The sequence below is a fragment of the Cricetulus griseus genome, chromosome 3 (assembly GCF_003668045.3).
Source record: "Cricetulus griseus strain 17A/GY chromosome 3, alternate assembly CriGri-PICRH-1.0, whole genome shotgun sequence".
In the NCBI taxonomy this organism is placed as follows: domain Eukaryota; kingdom Metazoa; phylum Chordata; class Mammalia; order Rodentia; family Cricetidae; genus Cricetulus; species Cricetulus griseus.
Window position 1 is genome coordinate 235,912 of NC_048596.1, and position 20,184 is coordinate 256,095.

The following is a 20,184-nucleotide window of genomic DNA, read 5'->3' on the forward strand; positions in this document are numbered from 1 at the left end:
CCTCCTCAGGACCACATAGTAGTTAAGGTCTTGGGCTTTAGATCTGGCCACCATACATGAAAGCTGAACCATGTTCTCTAAAGAGCCTGCCTCTCATGTAAAAGGCTCATCAGCCCACAAGTATGGGTGCCTCCTGGCATTCCTGTCCTATTCTGCTTTGTCCCCATGGCTAGAACCTGCTGGGTTTGGGTCCCGAAGCTGATGGTCTGGTAAGAGTTTTGCTGGTCTTCTTACGTACTGCCTACCAGAGCTGAGCCATGTGATGGCAGTTCTTGGTGTGGTCAGTATGAGGGCCAGATTTGGTTTGGGTGGAACTGACTTGAGAAAAGGTTAACTGAGAGGCCACAGCAGTCAGTATGAACATCTTTCAGGCAATTGTCACACAGATGAAAGAGATCACTGTTTCTACAGAAGGAAAGAAATGCAATGTTATATTCATTAAGGAATTTATTTGTCTTTATAAAACAACAGTGGTTGTGGCTAGACATGGTGGCACTGTGACATAGTGAATGGAACATGAGAGGTTCATAGCAATACAACGGAAGCTGTTATCATTAAGAATAACCTTCAAAATGGAACCACGTTCATTCATTAATGCTAAAATATCCCTGGGGAAAAAAAGGAACCTTTGGATACTAGAGTTATTATTATAACGATGCCAGTAGCCACAATGCCCTTCTAATGGACGACATTTACTTATGATCTATTATAGGAATGGCAGGTGGATGAACTGGAAAGATGCTCAATGTCCAGCATCTTCCTTTCCTAGGGTGACCTAGCTTGTCACGTGTTAAATCATTGTCCTGAGTCAAGACTTTTCAGTTTGGGCCAGAGGAAGGATCCAGCCTATATACCTGTCAGTTTCACTAGCTGGGTGACTGGTTGTACAAACAGGTACAGAAAGGGTGAGGCTTCCCAACTGTAGTCTGGAGGAAGAGACTTTATACTGCCTTTCCATAGTAAGACCAAAGTTAGAAGGTCCTATTTCAGAGTATTGGGTTATGAAGATGGGAGACACTTGGGAGTGGATAAGGATACAACCAGAAAAGCAAGCACACAATAGACCAAGAGAAGACCCCAGTGTTGTTGAGATCAGCCTTTTCTTTTCCTCTTGGGACCTTTAGTTGTCCATCCCCTTTGCCAAGGCTTAGAATGCCAGGGGGCTGCATGGCCTGCTCTGTGTTGAGGTTAGTAGCTCAGTTAATTTGCTGGAAAGTAGAGCCAGCCTTTCAAGAAAGTACTTGGTCCAGAAGAAAATAATATATTTCAATACTGGGGCTAAGTTTCTTGGAGAAGCATGGAAAGTTCCCAGCCTTGGCTTTCTCAGGGGTTGGCCTCAGCTCTGAGGAAGACTCCCATTTTACTTGTGCCTCTAATTCAAAGAAGATGCACATGTCCCCATGCATATGAACTGATCAGAAACATCATAGGCCAGTGCCTGACAGGTATGCATATCACTGGGGCTACCTGCTTGGGTATGAGTGGCAGACCTCCTGCTGCCTGTCCCTAGGCAGGTGAGTGAACTTGGAGCCTTGTAGTTCAGGATTAAAAAACGAGTAGAGGATACACACCATCTTCCTGGGAGGTGGGGATCAGGAATTCTTGACATTCTGGGGGTGATATTCCCCCACCTCTCCTGATAAAGGGTGTAACAGGCAATTTTAAGTCAGAATGATTATAGCAGAGACCACCCTACCTACTGCAGACAGAGGCCTATTTCCCAAAGAGCAAAAGCAGAGAAGCTTCTCACTCCAGGTGAATGAATATCTGGTGAGAAACATACCACATTTGAAGCAAGAAAGGTTCTTCTGCAAAGAGTTCACATGCACAACATTCATTGTCCATATACACTTTCTCCTGGACAAGGAGGAGGGCTTATTTTCATTTAAAAACAAAAACCTTTTAAAAAATGCAGCTATAGAAACAAGGGCATGAGGAAGACGCAGTCAGGGAGGAGGAACACTTTTCAGGCACTGTTTCTTGTTAGGAAGCCATAAGTAGGCCAAAACAAACTGAAAGACTGTCCCCACCTCCCATAGGCACTCAGGCACATTTCAGTGCACAGGTCTTTCAGGGCTTTGTGATTGGAACACATGGTAGCCAGACCTGTGTGTTCTGTTTAGCTTCCTGGGGATTCTCTGCTGCAAATGAACATGGCCTTGATTTTGAGGACTAAGGAGAAACTGTTTCCTAGTTACCTATTTGGCGAGGGTTAAATGGCTTTGGGTAGGGAAATAGAAACAAACCTGTAAAAAGGAGGCAGGGGTTGCATGTGGCTGGGGCTGGTAACCATCCCAGAAGGATGACAATTCTTTTTTTTTTTTTTTTCCTTGAGGAAGAAGCATGAGCAATACCTTGATGATCTGGAAGTACTGAGTAGAGCCTGAATATGGTTGTTTGCATTTGCTTCACATTCAGCCCAAGAAAGGTTTAGAAGCAGCCAGGGGGCCAGGCTTGAGGTTAACCATGAACCATAGAGCTGGCTGTTTCCTCTCTTGTGGGTAACTGACTTCAGGATGATTAGTCCCAGAGGCCAGGCTCCTTTCTAGCAGTGAGCCCTGGGAGAGCTTAGAGTCAAACATATAAGATTGCCATGATTGTGATTCTCTTCCCGATAGGCTCAAGTCTCAAAGTTATCAGGTCCCTCAGAAAAACACATTTGGAATGGTCATATCCACAGGCCTGGGAAATGGTTCTCACACTGTGGGGCATCAGAAGGGTCTGAGTAGCTTAGAAAAGATGCAGATTTCATGGTAGTATGCACTTGTAATCTTAGCACTCAGGAGGCTGAGGCAGGAGGATCTTTAATTTGAGACCAGCCTGTACTACAAATGAGATCAGCAAGTAATAGGCTTGGGGTGTGGCCCAGAAATCTGCATTTTAACAGGAGCTGATTCAGGTAGCACCTGGCTCACCCTGTAAGAAACCCCAGTAGTTGGTGGCTGAGACAAATTTTGAGGCAGAATCATACTCAGGGCCTCATTCTCCTAGGAGAGCATTGAGACTAGCTACTCACCCTGTCCTGGTGAGGTGAGAGAAAATCTGTACCTTGCCACCTCCTCAGATTTCAGGGGCTGGGCAACAACTTGCCAGGGCTGGAAAGGTAAGTCCATCAAGTCTTCCAGGAGTGACTTGCCTGTGACTTGGAGATGCCCAGCTCTCCTTGAGAAGTGACAATGAGATTGTTTTACACTCCACTAGTACAAGTTTTTTCTTAGGCATCCCATTTGCCTGGAAAGATGACTTCCTTCATGTTACATGAGCCAACAAATCTTCAGGGCCCCATGAAGGTGTCATTTCCTAGTGATCACTTTACTAACCAGCCAAGGCCTAAACAGGCACGGAGGTAGTCGCTCATGATGGACCCCCAATTCACACTTCTCCATAGTCCCATGGTTGGGAACACTTGGGTTTCCATGACTGATCCTTATCATCAGTACACACTACTAAAAATAATATAGAGTAGAAATCCCCAATACAAAAGAAACCTCTTGAAAACCACTGGCTTTAGCAGCCAAGATCTGCAGCCCAGTGGACTTAGGATTCCCTGTACTGTATGCCAGACACCCAACAGCAGGAGGACAAGAGAAGCTGCAGTGTCAAATGCCTGCCCACAGACGTATTCTTACCAATGATGTCCCACCCCATAGAGAGTGTTTGGGGGAGGGATGTCCCAAGTGCATTTTGGCATTTCATTAACATTGTTACAAGTCAACAGGAGAGTGATAGCTACACTAAGGAAAAGGTTAGAGTGATGGATATAGGGAGATGTAATCCGGTCTTTAAAGGTAAAAGGTGAAACATTTTCTACATTTAATAAAAACATTTTCTCTTTTGAGGCTCTGGAAGTCTAGAGTCACATTTTTTGTAACACCCCCCCCCCATCTAAAATGTCTTAAAACACATGGCTTAACAGTGGCTACACAGAAAATATACACCCTCAAAGTCTGACTTTCATTTAAATACAAATATACAAAATGTAAACGGAGACAACAGAGAAATTTACAAAACTTTCCTTTAAAAATAATAAAGACAAAATTCAGTTCTAGTTAGGATGCTATTAAAATCCATATAAGCTGTCATATCCCATTGGGTTTCTATTGCAATGTTCAACAAGGAAAATTCTAGTCCACCCCAGCTTGGGGCCACCTTGGAAAACAGACCTGAGTGGAAATTTCTTTGAGAAACTTGGAGGCTTGTTGTTGGGATGAACAGTATCCTAACCCAGTTCCCAGGGAAGCTCTCCTGGCTACCCAGCCACAGTGGAAGCTCCATCAGCTACAAGTTCTGCTTCCAAGTAGAAGGGTCTAAGATGGTTCCACCTTGGACTTCAAGGCCAGAGCTGAAACTAGCTGCTTCCAGTGGAGTTTGAACTGATGTGGTTTGAATTTATGCGGTGGTTACAACTGGTCTTAGGAGTGGGTGAACTCTTGGAATTGTTCTGATGCTAGGGAGAAAGATGGATAGAATCAGTTCTTGGTAAATTCAAAGTCCATGGATGACACACTCAAGGTAGCTCTGGAAGTTGGGGCAATAGAATCCAGAATGTTCCAACCTTCCTCTCTTTGTTTTTTGGCTTTCTGCATTCTCCCCAGCAGACCTGAGTCTACAGTGTGCTTCTTGAAGAGACAGTTTTATCTGGTACCCAGAAAGGCCCATAAAATTAAGAAAGCCTAAATCTCTGAGCAGAGGGAAAAGGTAATTTCTTTCTAGAACTTGTAGGTTTACTTGATGGAAATGTTTAAACATTTCATTGTATTATAAAAACACAAATATACTACAGAGTAGGATATGAAACTTACATGAAGTTCTTATGGAAAACACACAAACTTGGCAGCGGACGGGGCTCAGTCTACACTTCCCATGAGCTGAAGATGCTTCCTGCCCTGTGTCCCAGATAACAGATATCCTGTGAAGTCACCAGATGTGTGACCTAGGGTTAAGTACTTTGACTTCTCTCTCAGTCTCAGTTTCCTTAACTGAATGAAATAAAGCAATGGAAGTCCACATTCACCAGGACCCCCTTTCTTGGTATATGGTGTGCCAAAGATATGGTGGTAGAATGAATGAGTTATTGGACGGGAGATGGGGTGTGTGGATATCAAGTACACAGGCCAGGCCTCATCTATAATGCATCTCTTTAAATCACCATCTTTATCCTTGCTACCTGAGGGAGAGAGCTAAGAGTTCAGGTCAAGGGGCCATGGCTGACGTAGGGGAGGAGAGACAAGTAGAATAAGACTCCCAAGTTCTAAGATGGGAATCCTGGGACTCCATCTTCTTAAAGGGCTAGGCCAACTAGGTACAACTGCAGCTGCCTTTGTAGCTATGGAGCAGGGCTCCTGTGTTCTCACATTCTCTGGATTGTCAGATCTTCCCCAAGGCTGTTGTTCCATATCAATCCTTCCTTCAGGGATAAGCTTTGAGGGAACAAAGTCTGTTCCCAAGGGGAGAAAATTCCTTGGGCTGCCAGCTAGTGTGGGGGGACTGAACAATGGAACAGTGCTTCCCTGTGTGAGGTGGTATTGCCCTGCAGGGGATATTTAGTGGACCACTGGGAGAAGAGGTGCTGAACTTTTTCTTCCTCTGTGTCTAGTGAGCAGAGGTTGGTAATGTTTTTCAATATCCTTCACTATGTGGCACAGCCCTGTGACAAGAATTGGCTTCCCTGTATCAAGAATGTTGACATGGGACCCTGTCTCTTCTGCGCCCAGGAGGTCCATCACCAACAGGGGGTATTGGAGCTTTGAACAGGCGGACTAGTAATTCTAGGCTACCAGGCCACACAGGCGAGGGACATTCTGAATCTCTGGTGTGTGCAAATGGGCTGGAGTCCTAGAGCTAAGGCCAGGCTGGTGAGGCTGGCTCTCTCACCTGACGCCTGAAGAGTCTGTGAAACAGCCCTTTCTTTGGAGGTTCCGGAGGCTGATTTCTGTTCAGGTCTGGTGAGAGGGTACCATTGGGTCCAAACACATTCAGCTCCTTAAAGCATTCTGTTTCTATCATCTAGAAAGGCAGAACAGAAACAACACTGTTACCTTGTGGGGCCTCCCCCTGCCCTCCTGGCTCTGCCCCTCCTCTAACAGGGCTCCTCTGTAACTTTCTGGGGGACTCCACTAAGAACAGAACCCACCAGAGACACAATCTTCCCCCTCCAAACCATCTCCTATAGCTTTCTTGACCATCGTCCCTACTGCATCTTATCAGCTGCCTTCCTTACTTTAATGCTTCTACTTTTAGGAAATGCCCATCTCCCCCTATTTCCAGCAGATCTCATGGGGAGGCACCCGGCTGCCATCACCACCTGTTCTTTCAGCTGCCTTGTTGGCTTCCAACCCAGGCCCATCTCTGCTGCCCTACCCAGTGGCCTTTCATTGCCCTTGCACTTCCATCTTCTCTGACAACCCATCCCTCTTGGAGAAAAGCTGGTGGTGTGCTCTGCCCACCTCGTTTTGCCATGGGATTGGTACAGAGCCTGTGGAGAACTTAGAGTAGAAGTCATCGTCAGTATGGTCCAGGTTGACACCTTTCACAGTGGAGAATTGCTCGATGTCCAGCACATCTTTGCAGTACACAGCCCGGGGCTAAAAGAGACAGGGGACTCCATCACATGGGCCCTCCCTGTGGCTGCCAAGTCCCTACCTGACCCTTAGGTTTTGATAGAGAACAGTGGGGACATCTTCTTGATGTCCTGATGTCCTTTGGGTTCTCAAACCTGAGCTTCACTCTCGGATCCACCAGGAGACCTGGTTCAAGTAAAATGAGAGCTAGGGATCCCCAGTCTAGAGTTCTTTTTTACCACTGCTTACTCACATAGACCACAGACTTGTGGTATCTTTCTAGGTAGGCCCAAAAGGCTAAGAGTTTACCCCTGTCTCTAAGTTCATGATCCCTGGAACTTCTGGGCACCTCACCCATCAGCTTTGTTGGCTGCCAGGAAGCCCACACCATCAGGAAGAGAGTGCTGTTGCAAAGTGCTATCTTTTGGAATAGGTGGTACTGGTTATAGTTTGGGGTCTGTGGTCTGTGGGGATGCTGTAAACCCAGCACCAAGCAAAGACACAAGAGGGACTCTGCCTTGGAGCATATTGCCATAGAGAGAAGATGGCCTGGGGGTGCATGGCACAGCCCTGGCAGGAATATGTTCCAGCTCCTTTCCATGCAGAGCAATAAGCCATGTATTTAACCCAAACTCTTTAGCAGATAGTCTCCACTGTGATACTTAGGAGACTTGGAAAAAGCCAAGTTTGTCTTCAGAGCCTTAGTTTTCTCCCTACAAATGGGGATAATGAAAACAACTGGGCCATAGTGCTGCTGAGTGTTGCTGAGCTGAGTATGAGCTACTGTGACAATGGTAGCCCTGCCTGTCCTCAATTATCCATCCAGCAGCAGCTTGGTGCCTATTCCACATATCCACAGAAGCCAACTTGGCTGACTTCTGCCCTCCAGGAGGGCAGGTTGTAGAATGAAACTAGGGTATTGAGATGTGAGCTTTAGGGGTGACTCCAGATTGAGCAAAGTGTCTACCTGGAGATGAAGGCTGCTTCTTCTATGCAGGCTCCTCAGGCCTAGCCCAGGGCCCAATGCAGACACTAGTTAATTCAAGGGTCATAAGTTAGCACACAAGCTCGGCACAGACTGTGATCCCTTAGGAGGTTCCAGTCCTGGGCTGAGGCCTCAGCATTTTCTAAGGTTTCTCATTCTATCTACAGAGGCCTACTGCTCAAAGCTTGAGTAGGTAGCTTGAAGCCACACAGCCTGAGGCAGAGCAGACTCCTGAGTTAAAGGGTACATGAGCAGTAGCAGAGGCAGGTTTGGGGACCTCACTGTACAGCTGTACATCTCCTTCTCATTCTCCATGGCTGAGGGGAATGCATCATGTGGCATCAGGATCAGCTGCTTTATCTACAAGGCAAAGATGCAATGAAAACACAGGGACCTCTGCTCACAGAGTACTCGAGTTTGAAGAGAGAAATTAATGGGGTATTGAGCCAAGTAGGACCAGGATGATTGCACATGCCAAGCCCATCTGGCTGGCCCTGGGATGTATTCATGTTGGCCCTAAAAGATACACAGATAAATATTTTAAAAAGGAATTTTAAAAACTATACTGATAGAAACTTATAACGAGCCAAAACCTACCATCTTATGGCTATTATTCTCTTAGAGAATTTTCTTTTGAAATACATTTATTTTGGTTTTGCAAAAAGTCAAGTGAAGTGAGAAAGATTAAGCTAGTAATACTGCCTGTGGTTATGAATGTGGCTACAACCCGAAGGTGATATGAGAATTATGAATGGGTGGTTGGGGGCAAAGGGCAAACAGGATGGGTGCAGGTCATCTTCAGGAGTTCATAAGGGGCTTCACCTACTGGGGCCTACAGTCTTCCCTCACCACCTACCTACCCTAATGATATGCCAAGGGCCTTCGCTGCTCAGAATAGAGGACATATGTCATGTGGACCATAGGATACTATGGAACTGGGGGTAGGGAATGTTGACTTATATCAAGTGCACTGAGGGGTCCTGAAGCCTGGTGGGGCATACCCAGGGTAATCAACTGTCCCTGTTTGTTCAGGACATAAGACTTACAGTGCTAACACAAGAACAATCCTAGGTGGCTCATTGCATTAACAGAGATTCTGCCTCCATACAACACCCTATGACCTGGAAGACTCTTCTTTCGGCCATGCCCAGCCAGCACTCTGACCATGCCTCCACTACATCCCCTGCCCTCCCCATTCTTTCCCTGTGACTCCTAGTCCAACTTTATTTAAGGAGTGTTTCTGACATTTCACTTCTTCAGACTGAGACTTCATGGTAGAAATAACCCAGTATACTATTCATCATGCATCTTTTGTAGCCTGGCACAGAGCGTGGAGCATGTGGAGAGGTTGAGAAATACATCCTGTGTCACAAGTGATCTCATCCCATTACCAAAACAACAGGTAGTCCAAAGGCCAGCCCCAGCTTAGAACTGCTGTGTCCTTGCTGTTACTCTAGACAGTCTCTAGGGATGCTGGGCAGGGGCTGTACCATAGTTCTCAACAAACTTAAAAATATCTACCAAGCAACAAACAAAATCTGAAAACTTCTGATGGGCCAGGCTTGGTCCCAAAACCATTTGGGACCTAGGTACAAGTTTAGTACTTTTTCAGTGTTACCCTCATGCCAATGTATGGTGTTTTACTTGGTTCATTAACGCCCCCTTCTAGATTCCTTATATGATTTTATATGTGCATAGTTAATTTCTACATCAAGGTAGAAATTTTCCAGTGTGATTTCAGTCCTTTTACAATCAAGAGTCAAAAGAAGTAATGTATGATTTTCCTTCTCAGGTGCCTTAGGTACTCAGAACACTAATCAAGCATACGCAAGGCCCCAGGTGTGGGATCCAGCACCACAAATAAAGAATAATGCTGAAAAATTCCTGGGGGGTGGATTATTAGGGGGCAATTTTGAATGCCATCCTTAGGAACACCATATACTTTCTTTGAGACAGGCCTCTCATTGGGTTGGAGCTCCCAATTAGGCAGGACAGACTGGCCAGAGATCTTCCTGAGTCTGCCTTCTCAGTGATGGGATTACAAGCACATATCAATGCATCCACCTTCATGTAGGTGTTGAGGATTGAACTCATGTCCTCATACTAGCAATGCAGGGACTTTATTGATGAACTATCTCTTCAGCTGTTCTCCCTCATTTTTGAGATAGGGTCTCATGTAGCCCAGGGTGGCCTCTCTACATGCTATATAGCTGAAGATGATCTTGGATTTCTAATCCTTCTGCTTTCCTCTCCTAAGTGTTGGGATTAAAGGTATGCACCACCACACCTGGTTAATATAGTGCTGGATCAAATCTAGTACTCCATGCATGTTAGGGAAGCATTCTGCCAGTTGCGATACATCTCCAGGACAGGACCAGTCTTTTCTTCCTCCTTAGGTGATTCCAAATGGGCAACCACTTTTGAGAGTCACTGTTGTATTCTGAATTTCCTGAACCAAATGCTGAACCTCCTCTCATGTGGAATTTGCAGCACTTACTGACTTAAGCTTTCTAATGTCAAAAATATTCCCTATTAGTGGATGCCACATCTGGTTACTGAGGTCTCCATAGGTGACCTTGGACACTGTTCAGCATCCAGCTGCTAGTCCTAGCTCCCCATATCTGCTGCTGCTCTCCTACCGTGATGATCAGGAAACCTTTACCTTGCCAAATATGCAAGGACTGTTCCTCACTTCCTCAGTGCTATGATAACAAATGGTTAACAACTGATTCTGGAAAAGGAGTCTTGAAAATCTCTGATTTGTATTAGTTGCCAATTGCTATAATGTCAATATTCCCATCCTGGTCTACTGCAGGCTCTTGTCCTGAGGTGACTAAAGCAGGGGGCTGGGGAGAGATGTCTACTACATCTGTCAACTTTCATGAACCCCAGACCCAACAAGGGTCCTCAACCTGCTGAGACTTTGAAAGTACAGAGGCAAAAAAGTCCTTTCTGGGTGGGACTCCTTTGAGAGCATGAGCTAAGTGTGAGCCTAGGTATACAGACCCAGAAGAGCATCTTCAAGGAAAATCCTAATTTAACTGGACAGTAGATGCTCAATTAAACTGAACTGAATGTGGTGGTCCTCAATACTCATTATAGCATTTTCCATTTTGATCATTTCAATCTTCAATGTACCTGGCAGGTTCAGGGAAGATAGGTGTCTTGGACTTTACTGGACAGGTCAGACAACTGAAGGTTGTCTAGGTCCCCTATACTGGAGAAAGTACATAAGTATCTAGACAACCAATGTGAAGGCCCAGGGCTCACACCCCATCTGTAAATTCTGACAACATGATCTACAGCCTTGCCACAAAATAGCCGAAGTATAGGAAGGGACAGAGGGCAGTCTTTAGTACTCCAGGAGCACAGCTGGATTAGCTGACCTGAGGCTCTGTGTGCGTCACAACTCTGGGTCTGCTAGAAAGCATGTCTGGGAGAGATGACTTTAGAGCTCCTAAGAGCAGTGGTGGCTACTCACATCGGGAACGAAGGGAGGATCCAACATCCCAGCCTCCAGGCGCTTAAAGTTCATGTTCCTGAAGAATGGGTGCCTCTTGACCTCAGCAGCCCCTTCCTCCTGGCAACCCAGCCTCTGCTTCGAGTCTTTGGTGAGCAGCTGTGACAAGAGAGTCCCATGAGGCCATGTGGTTGGGCCTTTCTGTCTGCCCAGAAGACAGAAGACCAAGGGAACATCTGTGGCTATAGCTCTCCCAAGTGTCCCTCTTCTAGCCCCTCCAGTGCCACCTCCAAGAACTCACAGTTTGCATGGGGACATCTCCTCAATCAGAAGAATTGAAGCGGCAGCAGAGTGGGCACCAGATGACATCTTTGTAAAAACTAACTGACCCTGTGGTACATCATCAGGCTGGTGGCTCACATTAGTGCCCACATCTGGGCTTCTCTTTTCTAATTGATTTTGTTTTACAATGTTTACTTATTGTGTGTGGGTATATGTGTCACAGCACATGTGTGGAGATCAGAGGACAACTTTGTGTCGGTTTTGTCCCTCTACCTTTTGCATGAGCTCCAGAACTTGAATTTAAGTCACCAGTCTTGCACAAAAAAGAGTTTTACCTTCTGAGCCATTTCTCTGGCCCTGAGTTTCTCTTTTCCTTGTGTAACATAGCTATGCTTTCTCCATTCCAAGAAACGCCAAAGAAGCAAGGCTGTGCAGTGGCTGAGCCTGTTAATAAGCCCCAAGGCCCACACTGCTGGCAGATCAGTAGCATCATCAAGGATAAGAAGATGAAAAAAGGATGAGAAGTATGGTTAGGTTTCTTATCAGCTACTACCAGGCAGGAATGACAGCTAAGCAAGACTTATGCTAAGAAAATGCTAGAAATCAAAAATGCTAGAAAACCAGGCTTTTAGTATGAAATCTCTTCACTTAAAAAGTTTGCCTGTTAAGTTAACCTTTTTTTTAAATCTTTAAAATGCTCCATACAGGTAAAACAAAACATCCACCTATGGTGTCAATGGTTTATAAACGTGCTATCAGGTGTATATTAGCATGAGAGAAGGTGGGTTGTCCTTCCGTAAGCTGCAAATATGCATTGCCTTTATTGGTTGACAGATAAAGCTGCTTTGACCTCTGGCAAGACAGAATATATAGGTAGGTGGGAAATCCAAACAGATATACAGGAAAAGAAAGGCAGGGTCAAGAGAGACGCCACCCAGACGCCCAAAGAACAACATGCCAGCAGACTGGTAAATCGTGGGAATATTAGAAATGAGTTAATTTATAAGTAAGAGCTAGCCAATAATAAACCTAAACATCAGCCAACCAATTATATTAATATTAGCCGCTGAGTGATTATTTCATAAGCAACTGCAGGGACTACCAGGAAGGAGAGAAACTGGTCTAGTGGACCTGACAGGACAGAGAAAAGCATTTGGCTACAGTAGAAGAAGGCAGAATAGTTTCCCTGGATGTAGAGGACTACATGTGATCTGGACTAAAATGGGTGGAGGGCTCAAGGGAGGGTGGAGAAAACACATAGATGGGACTAAGCAGGAGCCTAAGGAAGGTGCATGTCTGGATTAGATCCAGGGAGAAGGAAATCAGATGTGTAAACTTCTAGATCTCAAGAGGCATGGCTGCCAAGATGGAATGGAGAACAATTTTCCCTGCTGTTTGTGTAGTTGCCCTCATGACTTACAGGTCAGGCATTGCAGTAGAGCATTGTATTACAAAGAAGAGGATGTCCAGACGAGAATCCAAGACCACAAGAGAAGACAGAACAAGGCTTGAGGTTTCTGGTGGTTCTTCCAGGCGGCAAAGAAGAGGGCTCAACCATTTGTTACCTTTCAGCTAGAGGCCAGAGTGTAAAGCTTAGCCAGCATCCTTCCCAAAGTGGCCACAAGGCGGCAGGAGAGGGACAGCAGTGTCCCTAGTTATAGGAAGAGTTCCATTCAAAGCACGGAGTTGAAGTGAAAGGCTGGGGGGTGGTGGTGGTGATATGTTGCGATAATCCTTTTGTATACTGGGTGTCTAAGGCACCCTCTGATTGACTTAATAAAGAGCTGAATGGCCAATAGCTAGGCAGGAGAGGATAAGCGGGACTTCCAGATAGAGATAGGAACTCTGGGAAAGAATCTGAGGTGGGTGATCTGTCAGCCAGACACGAGGAAGCCAGATGTATGGTACTGGGAGAGGTAATGAGCCACAGGCAGAGCATAGATTAATATAAACAGGATAATTTAAGTTTTAAAAACTAGTTGGGAGCAAGTCTAAGCTAAGACTAAACTTTCATAATAATAATAATAATAATAATATTAATAAAAATAAAAAATCTCCATGTCATTATTCAGGAGCTGACAATCTGAAGGAAAAAAAAAAAAAACCAGCTACAGTGGTAGTGGTATTAGAAGCAGGGGTCATGTTTGCCTCATCCTCTCAGTATGTTCATGTCCCTGTTGAGGTCTCTTGAGACCTGCTTCTTAAAATTGCTGTCCCTGGAAGAAGACTGTGTGATACCACCTTCTACAGTCTAGTCATACCACACAGACAGCTGACCATAGCATAAACGAGTATCACTGCAGCCCTCTCCCTACACCCTGACCTCTGCTGCCTGTTCCTGTAGTACCCACGCTGACGGTACTGCAGAGACAGTCTGCTGCAGTGCTTCTCTGAGGTTAGTTAGCAGGATGTGGGCTTAAGATCTGTGTGTTACATGCCACTCTTCATCATGTCTTTTACAGCTGGCAGGGCAGAAGGACACTTCCTCTTCTTTTGGATTTGATCAGATGGCAGATCCAGCCACAAATCTTTCCCATAGCTCTATGATATACAAGTGACCAGGTTGCAGAAAAGGGTGAGGTATTTCAGTCCCAACCCAGGCTCTGGGATTAAAGCAGGGGTAAGGGATTACATTTGGAATTTTCAATTTAGTGGCAGGGGGCCTGGTGTAGCATAGCAGACACTGTCATCAGCAAGGCTTATTTTGTTAGTTTCAGCAGAGCAGCCCACTAAATGCAGAAGCTTAGCTACTTCTTTTCAGGTTTCTAGTCCTGGCCCTGACTAAGCTCCACCCTGGGCCATTTGTGTGTATACTCTTAAGCCTATCCCAGGGCCACTTGAGGACTCAGGAGAATTAAGAGGAGAGGCCCCCTTCAGGCTGGGCTTCTCTGCACCCCACATACAGTGTGGCTCCAGGGGAGGGTAGGCTATGGGCTTGCAAGTATGTGGAGCTAGATACTAAAATCTTTTTGGTCCAGCTACGGTTGGCATCAGAGGGCATCTGCTCATGGTGAGACTTGGGAGCCTGACAGCCAGGCTGGAGCAGGAAGTACCTGACTTCACACAAAGTCAAAGGAAGGGCTCAAGGACCAGCTATGAAACAGTGTCCACCTGGGCTGAGGGGAAGGACAGCACTCTAGGGAGGATCTTATGGCCCTACCACTCCTTTCTCTTTATGGCTGCTCAGTATGTCCAATATCTGGCCCAGTTCCAGCCAGTCTAATCCTCCACACTTGTATGCCCTACCCATTCACAGATGCTGTCATATAGAAATTGAGCTGTGACCACCTTTCCACATAGTGAATGGAAAACTATGAGAATATGTTCAAAGACCCCAGGGATATCAACACCCCTCCTGTAGTCCTTGCCCTCAAACCAGTGTTTAGAATCCAGAGCTGAGAGAAAAGGAGGCCCAAGTTCAAGAGCAGGAACTTGTGTGTGAACCAACTTAGGCCATCATCTCTATCCTTTGCTGACTTCCCCACAAAGCTACATACCTTCATGGGTGGTCACTCAATCCCCATTTCTTGGTTCATGGGGTCTCCTGCCCAATATGCCATGCTTCCCCTAAGGCCTGTCTGACCATCTCATCCAGATCAAGAAGCACAAGCCATTCTGGTGTAGAGGTCTATGCTACCCACAGCTTTGTATGTACTGTTCCTATCCTTTCAGGCTGTCTCATGTTCTAGGCATAGGATGAGCCACCACCAGACAGTAGCCTATGGGCAACATTAGGCTCCTCAGGAGCTTACCATGTTGCAGATGGACTTGGCCTCTTCGGAGAACTTGGAGGAGTAAACCTCCTCAGTCTCCAGCACCCGGCGATCCACCTCTTCCCGCTTAACCTTCTCCTTGCGGCCTCGAAATGGTGACTGGCCTTCAATCATCTCATAGATGAGACAACCCAGGCCCCAATAGTCAGGGCTCAGGCCATATCGCTGGTTGTTCAGGACTTCTGGGGCTGAGGAGAGAGGAGGGGAGAGAATGAGGGACAACTGGAAGCAGGATGCAGCCCAAGCATACAGGCCAATGCTGCTCCTCATCCCAGCAGTACCCAAGGGTGAAGCATTCTCACAGAAGGACTGGAGTTTTGGGCTGGGAGAGGGGGGCTACCTTCCTTCCAAGCCCCATTCAATTCAGTAGGTGTGCAAATACCATTTTGTCTAGAAAGTCTTCCCTGACATGATGCTTCACTGTACCCAAGGCTCTAACAGAGGCCTCAGAACTCTGATTATGGTGGTTGGAAATGTCTCCTCAGACAGAATACACACCAGTTTCCACTGCTTTGTCCCCAGTGACAGGCATGGCTTCCACACACAGGGTGCACTGAATACATATTTATTCCAATGGAGAAGGGTGCCCACCTAAATTAAAGATTATATTCAACCTACCCAGACTTCGAATCATTTTGTGGGAGATGGGGTTGCTGTTTTAGAGGACCTGGGTTTGATTCCCAGCACCTACATGGCAGCTCACAACCACAGGTGATTACAATTTCAGGGGAGCCAATGCCCTCTTCTGGCCTCTGTGGGAACTAGGTATGCAGAGGGTGCACAGACACACATGCAGGCAAAACACCCATACACATAAAATAATAAAAATAATAATTTTTTAATATTTTACTGTATCTTCCCTACCACTTTGACAAAATGATTCACAGATTCACCACAGAAGTACAAAAGAGACAGCTACATGTCTTAAGGCCAGCCAGAATGGAAAGCATGTGCACATGACATGCACCAGTGGACACATGACAGGCTGTGTATAGACAAAGCATTCAGAACAGTGTCCAAAAGGAGAGTGATACAAATGTGTAAATAGATTTCCATACAGGTACCTAAATAGGTGTATCTTTATCTATCCATTTAACCTTGCTGCCCATATAGCCACCTATCATCCATTCATCCAGCAATCCATTTATTCATTATCCATCCATCCATCCCCTATCCATCTATTCTCCATGTATCCCTCAGATCTACCAAATCTATCAGAATTCACATGGTCACATATTCACATATTCACACAGACACATATCCCACAGGTTGCCAACTGTTACGTAGTGTGAAAAGGACCATGTAGAACTAGAGACAATGTATTGAACCCCACATATGATCGGCAGGTGCAGGCCTGGGCAGAGGGCAACAGGTACCTCATCTAGAGCTTTCAGGGACCCCCTACATCCCAGGGTAACTGGGGATATATACATAAGGAATGTAGAAGGAAGAAAAACGATGTTCCTAATTGGTAGGAGATTCTAAGAATTTCACTCCAGGTCTCTTCCCAGCATGTTAGTCTTGGAGCAGGTTGAGAGAGGGCAGGGTGGTCCCTACTTAGAACTATGCTTGGAAACACGGTTGGCTCCTCTAACTTTAGAGATCTTCTTAATGATCTCCATCTTCTCACAAGTCTCCCCAAATAACTGTCTACTAGGTAGGTCCTTCTTCAACAAGAGCTCCCCTAGAAATGCTAGTACCAGGTCTTGGTCCAAACCCTGAGGATGGCTTATCTTTGAGACCTAGGTGGGCTTGTGGTTGGGGTTACAGAGAACTAAGTTAGGTCACACCTTGGGTCCCATTGTACCACCCTACCTGATTGAGCTTTCTACCAAGCACCCCTACGGAAAAATCAGCACAATACTTCTGACCAGCAAAACAAAAAGAGACTAGAATAATTATGAGTAATGGCCTTGGGAAGACGCAATTTTAATGAGCACAAAGTATTACTCACCCATGTAGCCAACAGTGCCCACCCGGCCACGGATGAGGTCTCCTTCAGGGATCTTCACGGCCAGTCCCAAGTCTGAGATCCTAATGTGTCCTGTTGGGGACAGCAGGGTCAATGGGTTCCTATGGTAATGTGGATACCCTAGTCAGACACACAGACTCACAAGGCCTCTGTCCAATAAAGATGTGACCTTAATCTGCTCTCTCAGGGTAACCATGTGATCCTGGAGAGTGTAGGTGAAATGTGTAGAAATTGCACATAATGAGGGAAACATTAATAAAGATTCAGAAGGATACTTGGACAAGGTTGGCCACTGGCTGGTCTCTCACTTTTAATGTCCCAACAAGCTTCCTAGAAGGCTGAGGTCACAGAGTTTAAAATATCTTGGCTGATTCTGGGCTTGCTTCACAGGAAAAATATGAGGTTCTTGATATTTTGCAACAGTTTGCTTAAGAGGAAAAAATTGTAAAGCAATTTGGGAAGCCACTCCCTGCCTTCCTGATTGATCATTGGAGGTGGTTTAGGTTTTTTTTTTGTTTCTTGTTTTTGTTTTTGTTTTCCCTTCAAAGAGATGGAGAAATGAGAAGGGCAGGGCCTGGTCTGGAATCTGAGCTCAGAGTCCAAAGTGGCCCCCAAGGCCCAGGCAGCACTGCCTATATCTACCTAGGCAGAGTCATGGCTACATTTCATACCCAGGATGGAACATATGCCCTTGCCCATAAATGCTTGTTAGGCCTGAGTATCTTAGATGGCCTCTAGCTCTGTGGTACCTAACAGGAAAGGGGAGTATGTGAGTACCAGCAGTGGACTGCCTCTGTGGGACTTAGTGTGAGTAGTTCTGAGAATGCACTGTGGCCTGGACTGCTCGGAGGACCTGGTGCTCCCTGTTTCTCCACACACAGCTCTCCCCAGGTCACCAATTGGGAAGGAAGAGGAGGGCTGTGTATACCAGGAACATGTAGGAGATTTGACAGTATCTTTGCCATGGTCAGGCTGGCTCTTCTGAGCCTGAGGCTTGGCTTATTATATATAAGATGGACACTTGAATGCCACCTGTCCCTCTGTGGAGATGGGAAGACCTAGTTAGGTACATGAGACAACTGCACTGCATGTGTGAGGGCCTGAACTGCATGAGGGACTACTAGCCACATGCTTATGCCCAAGGGCAAGTAACAATGACAGTACACAAATAATGACATGTTCACAGCTGGCTGGAGTCAGCAGGCTGTTTCCTGTGGGCTGTCGCGTAGTATCCCCACTACACAGTGAAATATCCCCACTACACAGTGAAAGGTTCAGGCATTATGCTGGCCTGTCCCTGTTACCTGGCAGAGTCCATTCAGGCAGTACCCTGGTCAGCCCAGGGTTCCATGGGAATTAAGGTGCAGAGAACGCCTTTAAAAGACAGACCCCTGCCCATTTATGCTCTCTCTGCCCCTATTCGCTTCTCTCTGCCTCTTCTTTTATGCTCTCTGCTTCTTTCTCTCACGACTGGCCATGGCGGTCACCCATTAACCCTGTTCCTCTTTTCTCTTAGTCGCTGTACTCTGCCAGGCCTATAATAAACTGGTTAATATGTCTCTTAGTCTCGTGTCTCATCTTGTACCTCTTCTTCATTTCTAACTTAAGCAAAAACCTAACACATAGTCCTCCTCATGGTATCTAGTATAGTCCTGAGGTTTCTGGTTCACAAACAGGACAAGGAGCAGGACAAGTGGCATGGATGTTCAGCACTACCCAAAGCCTCCAAACCTTTGCCTCCTTTGTTTTTGGTCATCACGCTCTGTCACTGACACTGGGCTTTTGATGTCAGAGTCCTTCACAAAGAAGGACCCTCCCTCAGGCCCAGGAATAAGAAACAGGAATAGGATCCTTTGCCCTTTGGACCTCCAACCCTTCCCATGGACCTGGCACAGCCTCCACCATTCCTGAGAATCTGCAGGTCGTTGCTCTGGGTAACTTGGGGCATTAGCCTCAGATACTGTAACAGAAAAGGCCCCCATCTTCCAGCCCCTGACTTACCATAATCATCCAGCAGGATGTTTTCTGGTTTCAGATCTCTGCAAGGTAAAAACAACAGGCATCTGAGTGTGGCCATTCCAGGCAGCAAAGACACACTGCATCTAGGCTGACCCTCTGGGGCCAATCGGGCCCAGATGCCACAAGATGTCTGCCTCCCACCTCTGGGTTGAGGTAGTCTGGTCTCTCTGGGTCATCTGTGAGATCATTTCTCTCCTCCCAGTAATTTAACACAAATGATAAGGTTTTCCACTGGCTTCTTCTCTTTCCTAGAGAGTAACTAGGAGATTAGGAAAGGCCAATTCTAGTGCTTGTCCTCACAGAGATGGCCTATGGGGCAGAGGACACTGGCTAGTATGGTCAGAGACTCCCTGGAGGGCTGAGAAGACCTGGTATCACAGAATGCCCTGTAGGCAGAGCAGGTCCTGGAAACAAAGAGAAGACACCAAGACCAGAGCACCAGAAAGCTGTAATGGTGAAGAGGTCCCAGGAGGCTGGCCATCTCCTAGGTCCTGTCAAAGCCCAGGAAGAAGCTTAGGCAGAAGGCACAGCTGCTGGCGGTCTGCTTCACCTTATCCCCAGTGTCTCCTCAACTCCATGACAGGATCTTGCTCCTAAAGGGGAACCTCTGCCTACCCAGAGAGGGGAGTAGGCAGAAGACTCTGAATTTCCCATTGGAAGCTGGGTAAAGTTGTAGCTTAGATTGGGATGTGTACCCTGTTGTTTACACCCCAGGGCTAACAATACTGGCATCTGGATGGATGCTCCAGTTCTGCACCAGCCAGCTTTGTTTGTTTAACTGATGGCAGCTGTTCTTGCAGGAAGTGGTTCATATACCCAAATCCTGGGCAGTCTCACCAAATGAGATGGGTATTTGCATACCTTTCTTTATTACAAACCAGCTTTTCTGCTTTTTATTATTTACATGGGTTTCTTTTGATGTGCTAGCATTTCCAAATAAGGGCAAGAACTCTCAACTCAATAAACTAGTGGCCATGGGTTGGAAACAACAGATTGCCAAGAACCACTGGACAGGATCAAATCCACAGACAATCTAGGGCAGGTAGTCAGGACAGGAGGAATAGCTTAGGCCAGTGGTTCTCAATCTGGGGGTCACAACACTGTTGGTATAAAAGGATCCTTTGAAAGCAGAG

General features: G+C 46.2%; 1 protein-coding gene across 5 annotated transcripts in view; it reads right to left on the minus strand.

Moving 5' to 3' along the window:
• Window positions 1–429: 429 nt before the first annotated feature.
• Grk5 (G protein-coupled receptor kinase 5) overlaps window positions 430–20,184 on the minus strand; it is a 203,005-nt gene continuing 183,250 nt past the window's right edge. For all 5 annotated transcript variants that reach the window (XM_035441694.1, XM_027406842.2, XM_035441693.1 and 2 more), the window contains 7 exons: window positions 19,034–19,071; window positions 17,015–17,104; window positions 15,040–15,248; window positions 11,027–11,164; window positions 6,447–6,584; window positions 5,875–6,006; window positions 430–4,447 (listed from right to left, as the gene is read on the minus strand). In XM_035441694.1, the coding sequence (XP_035297585.1) occupies window positions 4,349–4,447; window positions 5,875–6,006; window positions 6,447–6,584; window positions 11,027–11,164; window positions 15,040–15,248; window positions 17,015–17,104; window positions 19,034–19,071 (844 nt within the window). In that variant the 3' untranslated portion in view covers window positions 430–4,348. The remainder of the gene's footprint in view (window positions 4,448–5,874; window positions 6,007–6,446; window positions 6,585–11,026; window positions 11,165–15,039; window positions 15,249–17,014; window positions 17,105–19,033; window positions 19,072–20,184) is intronic.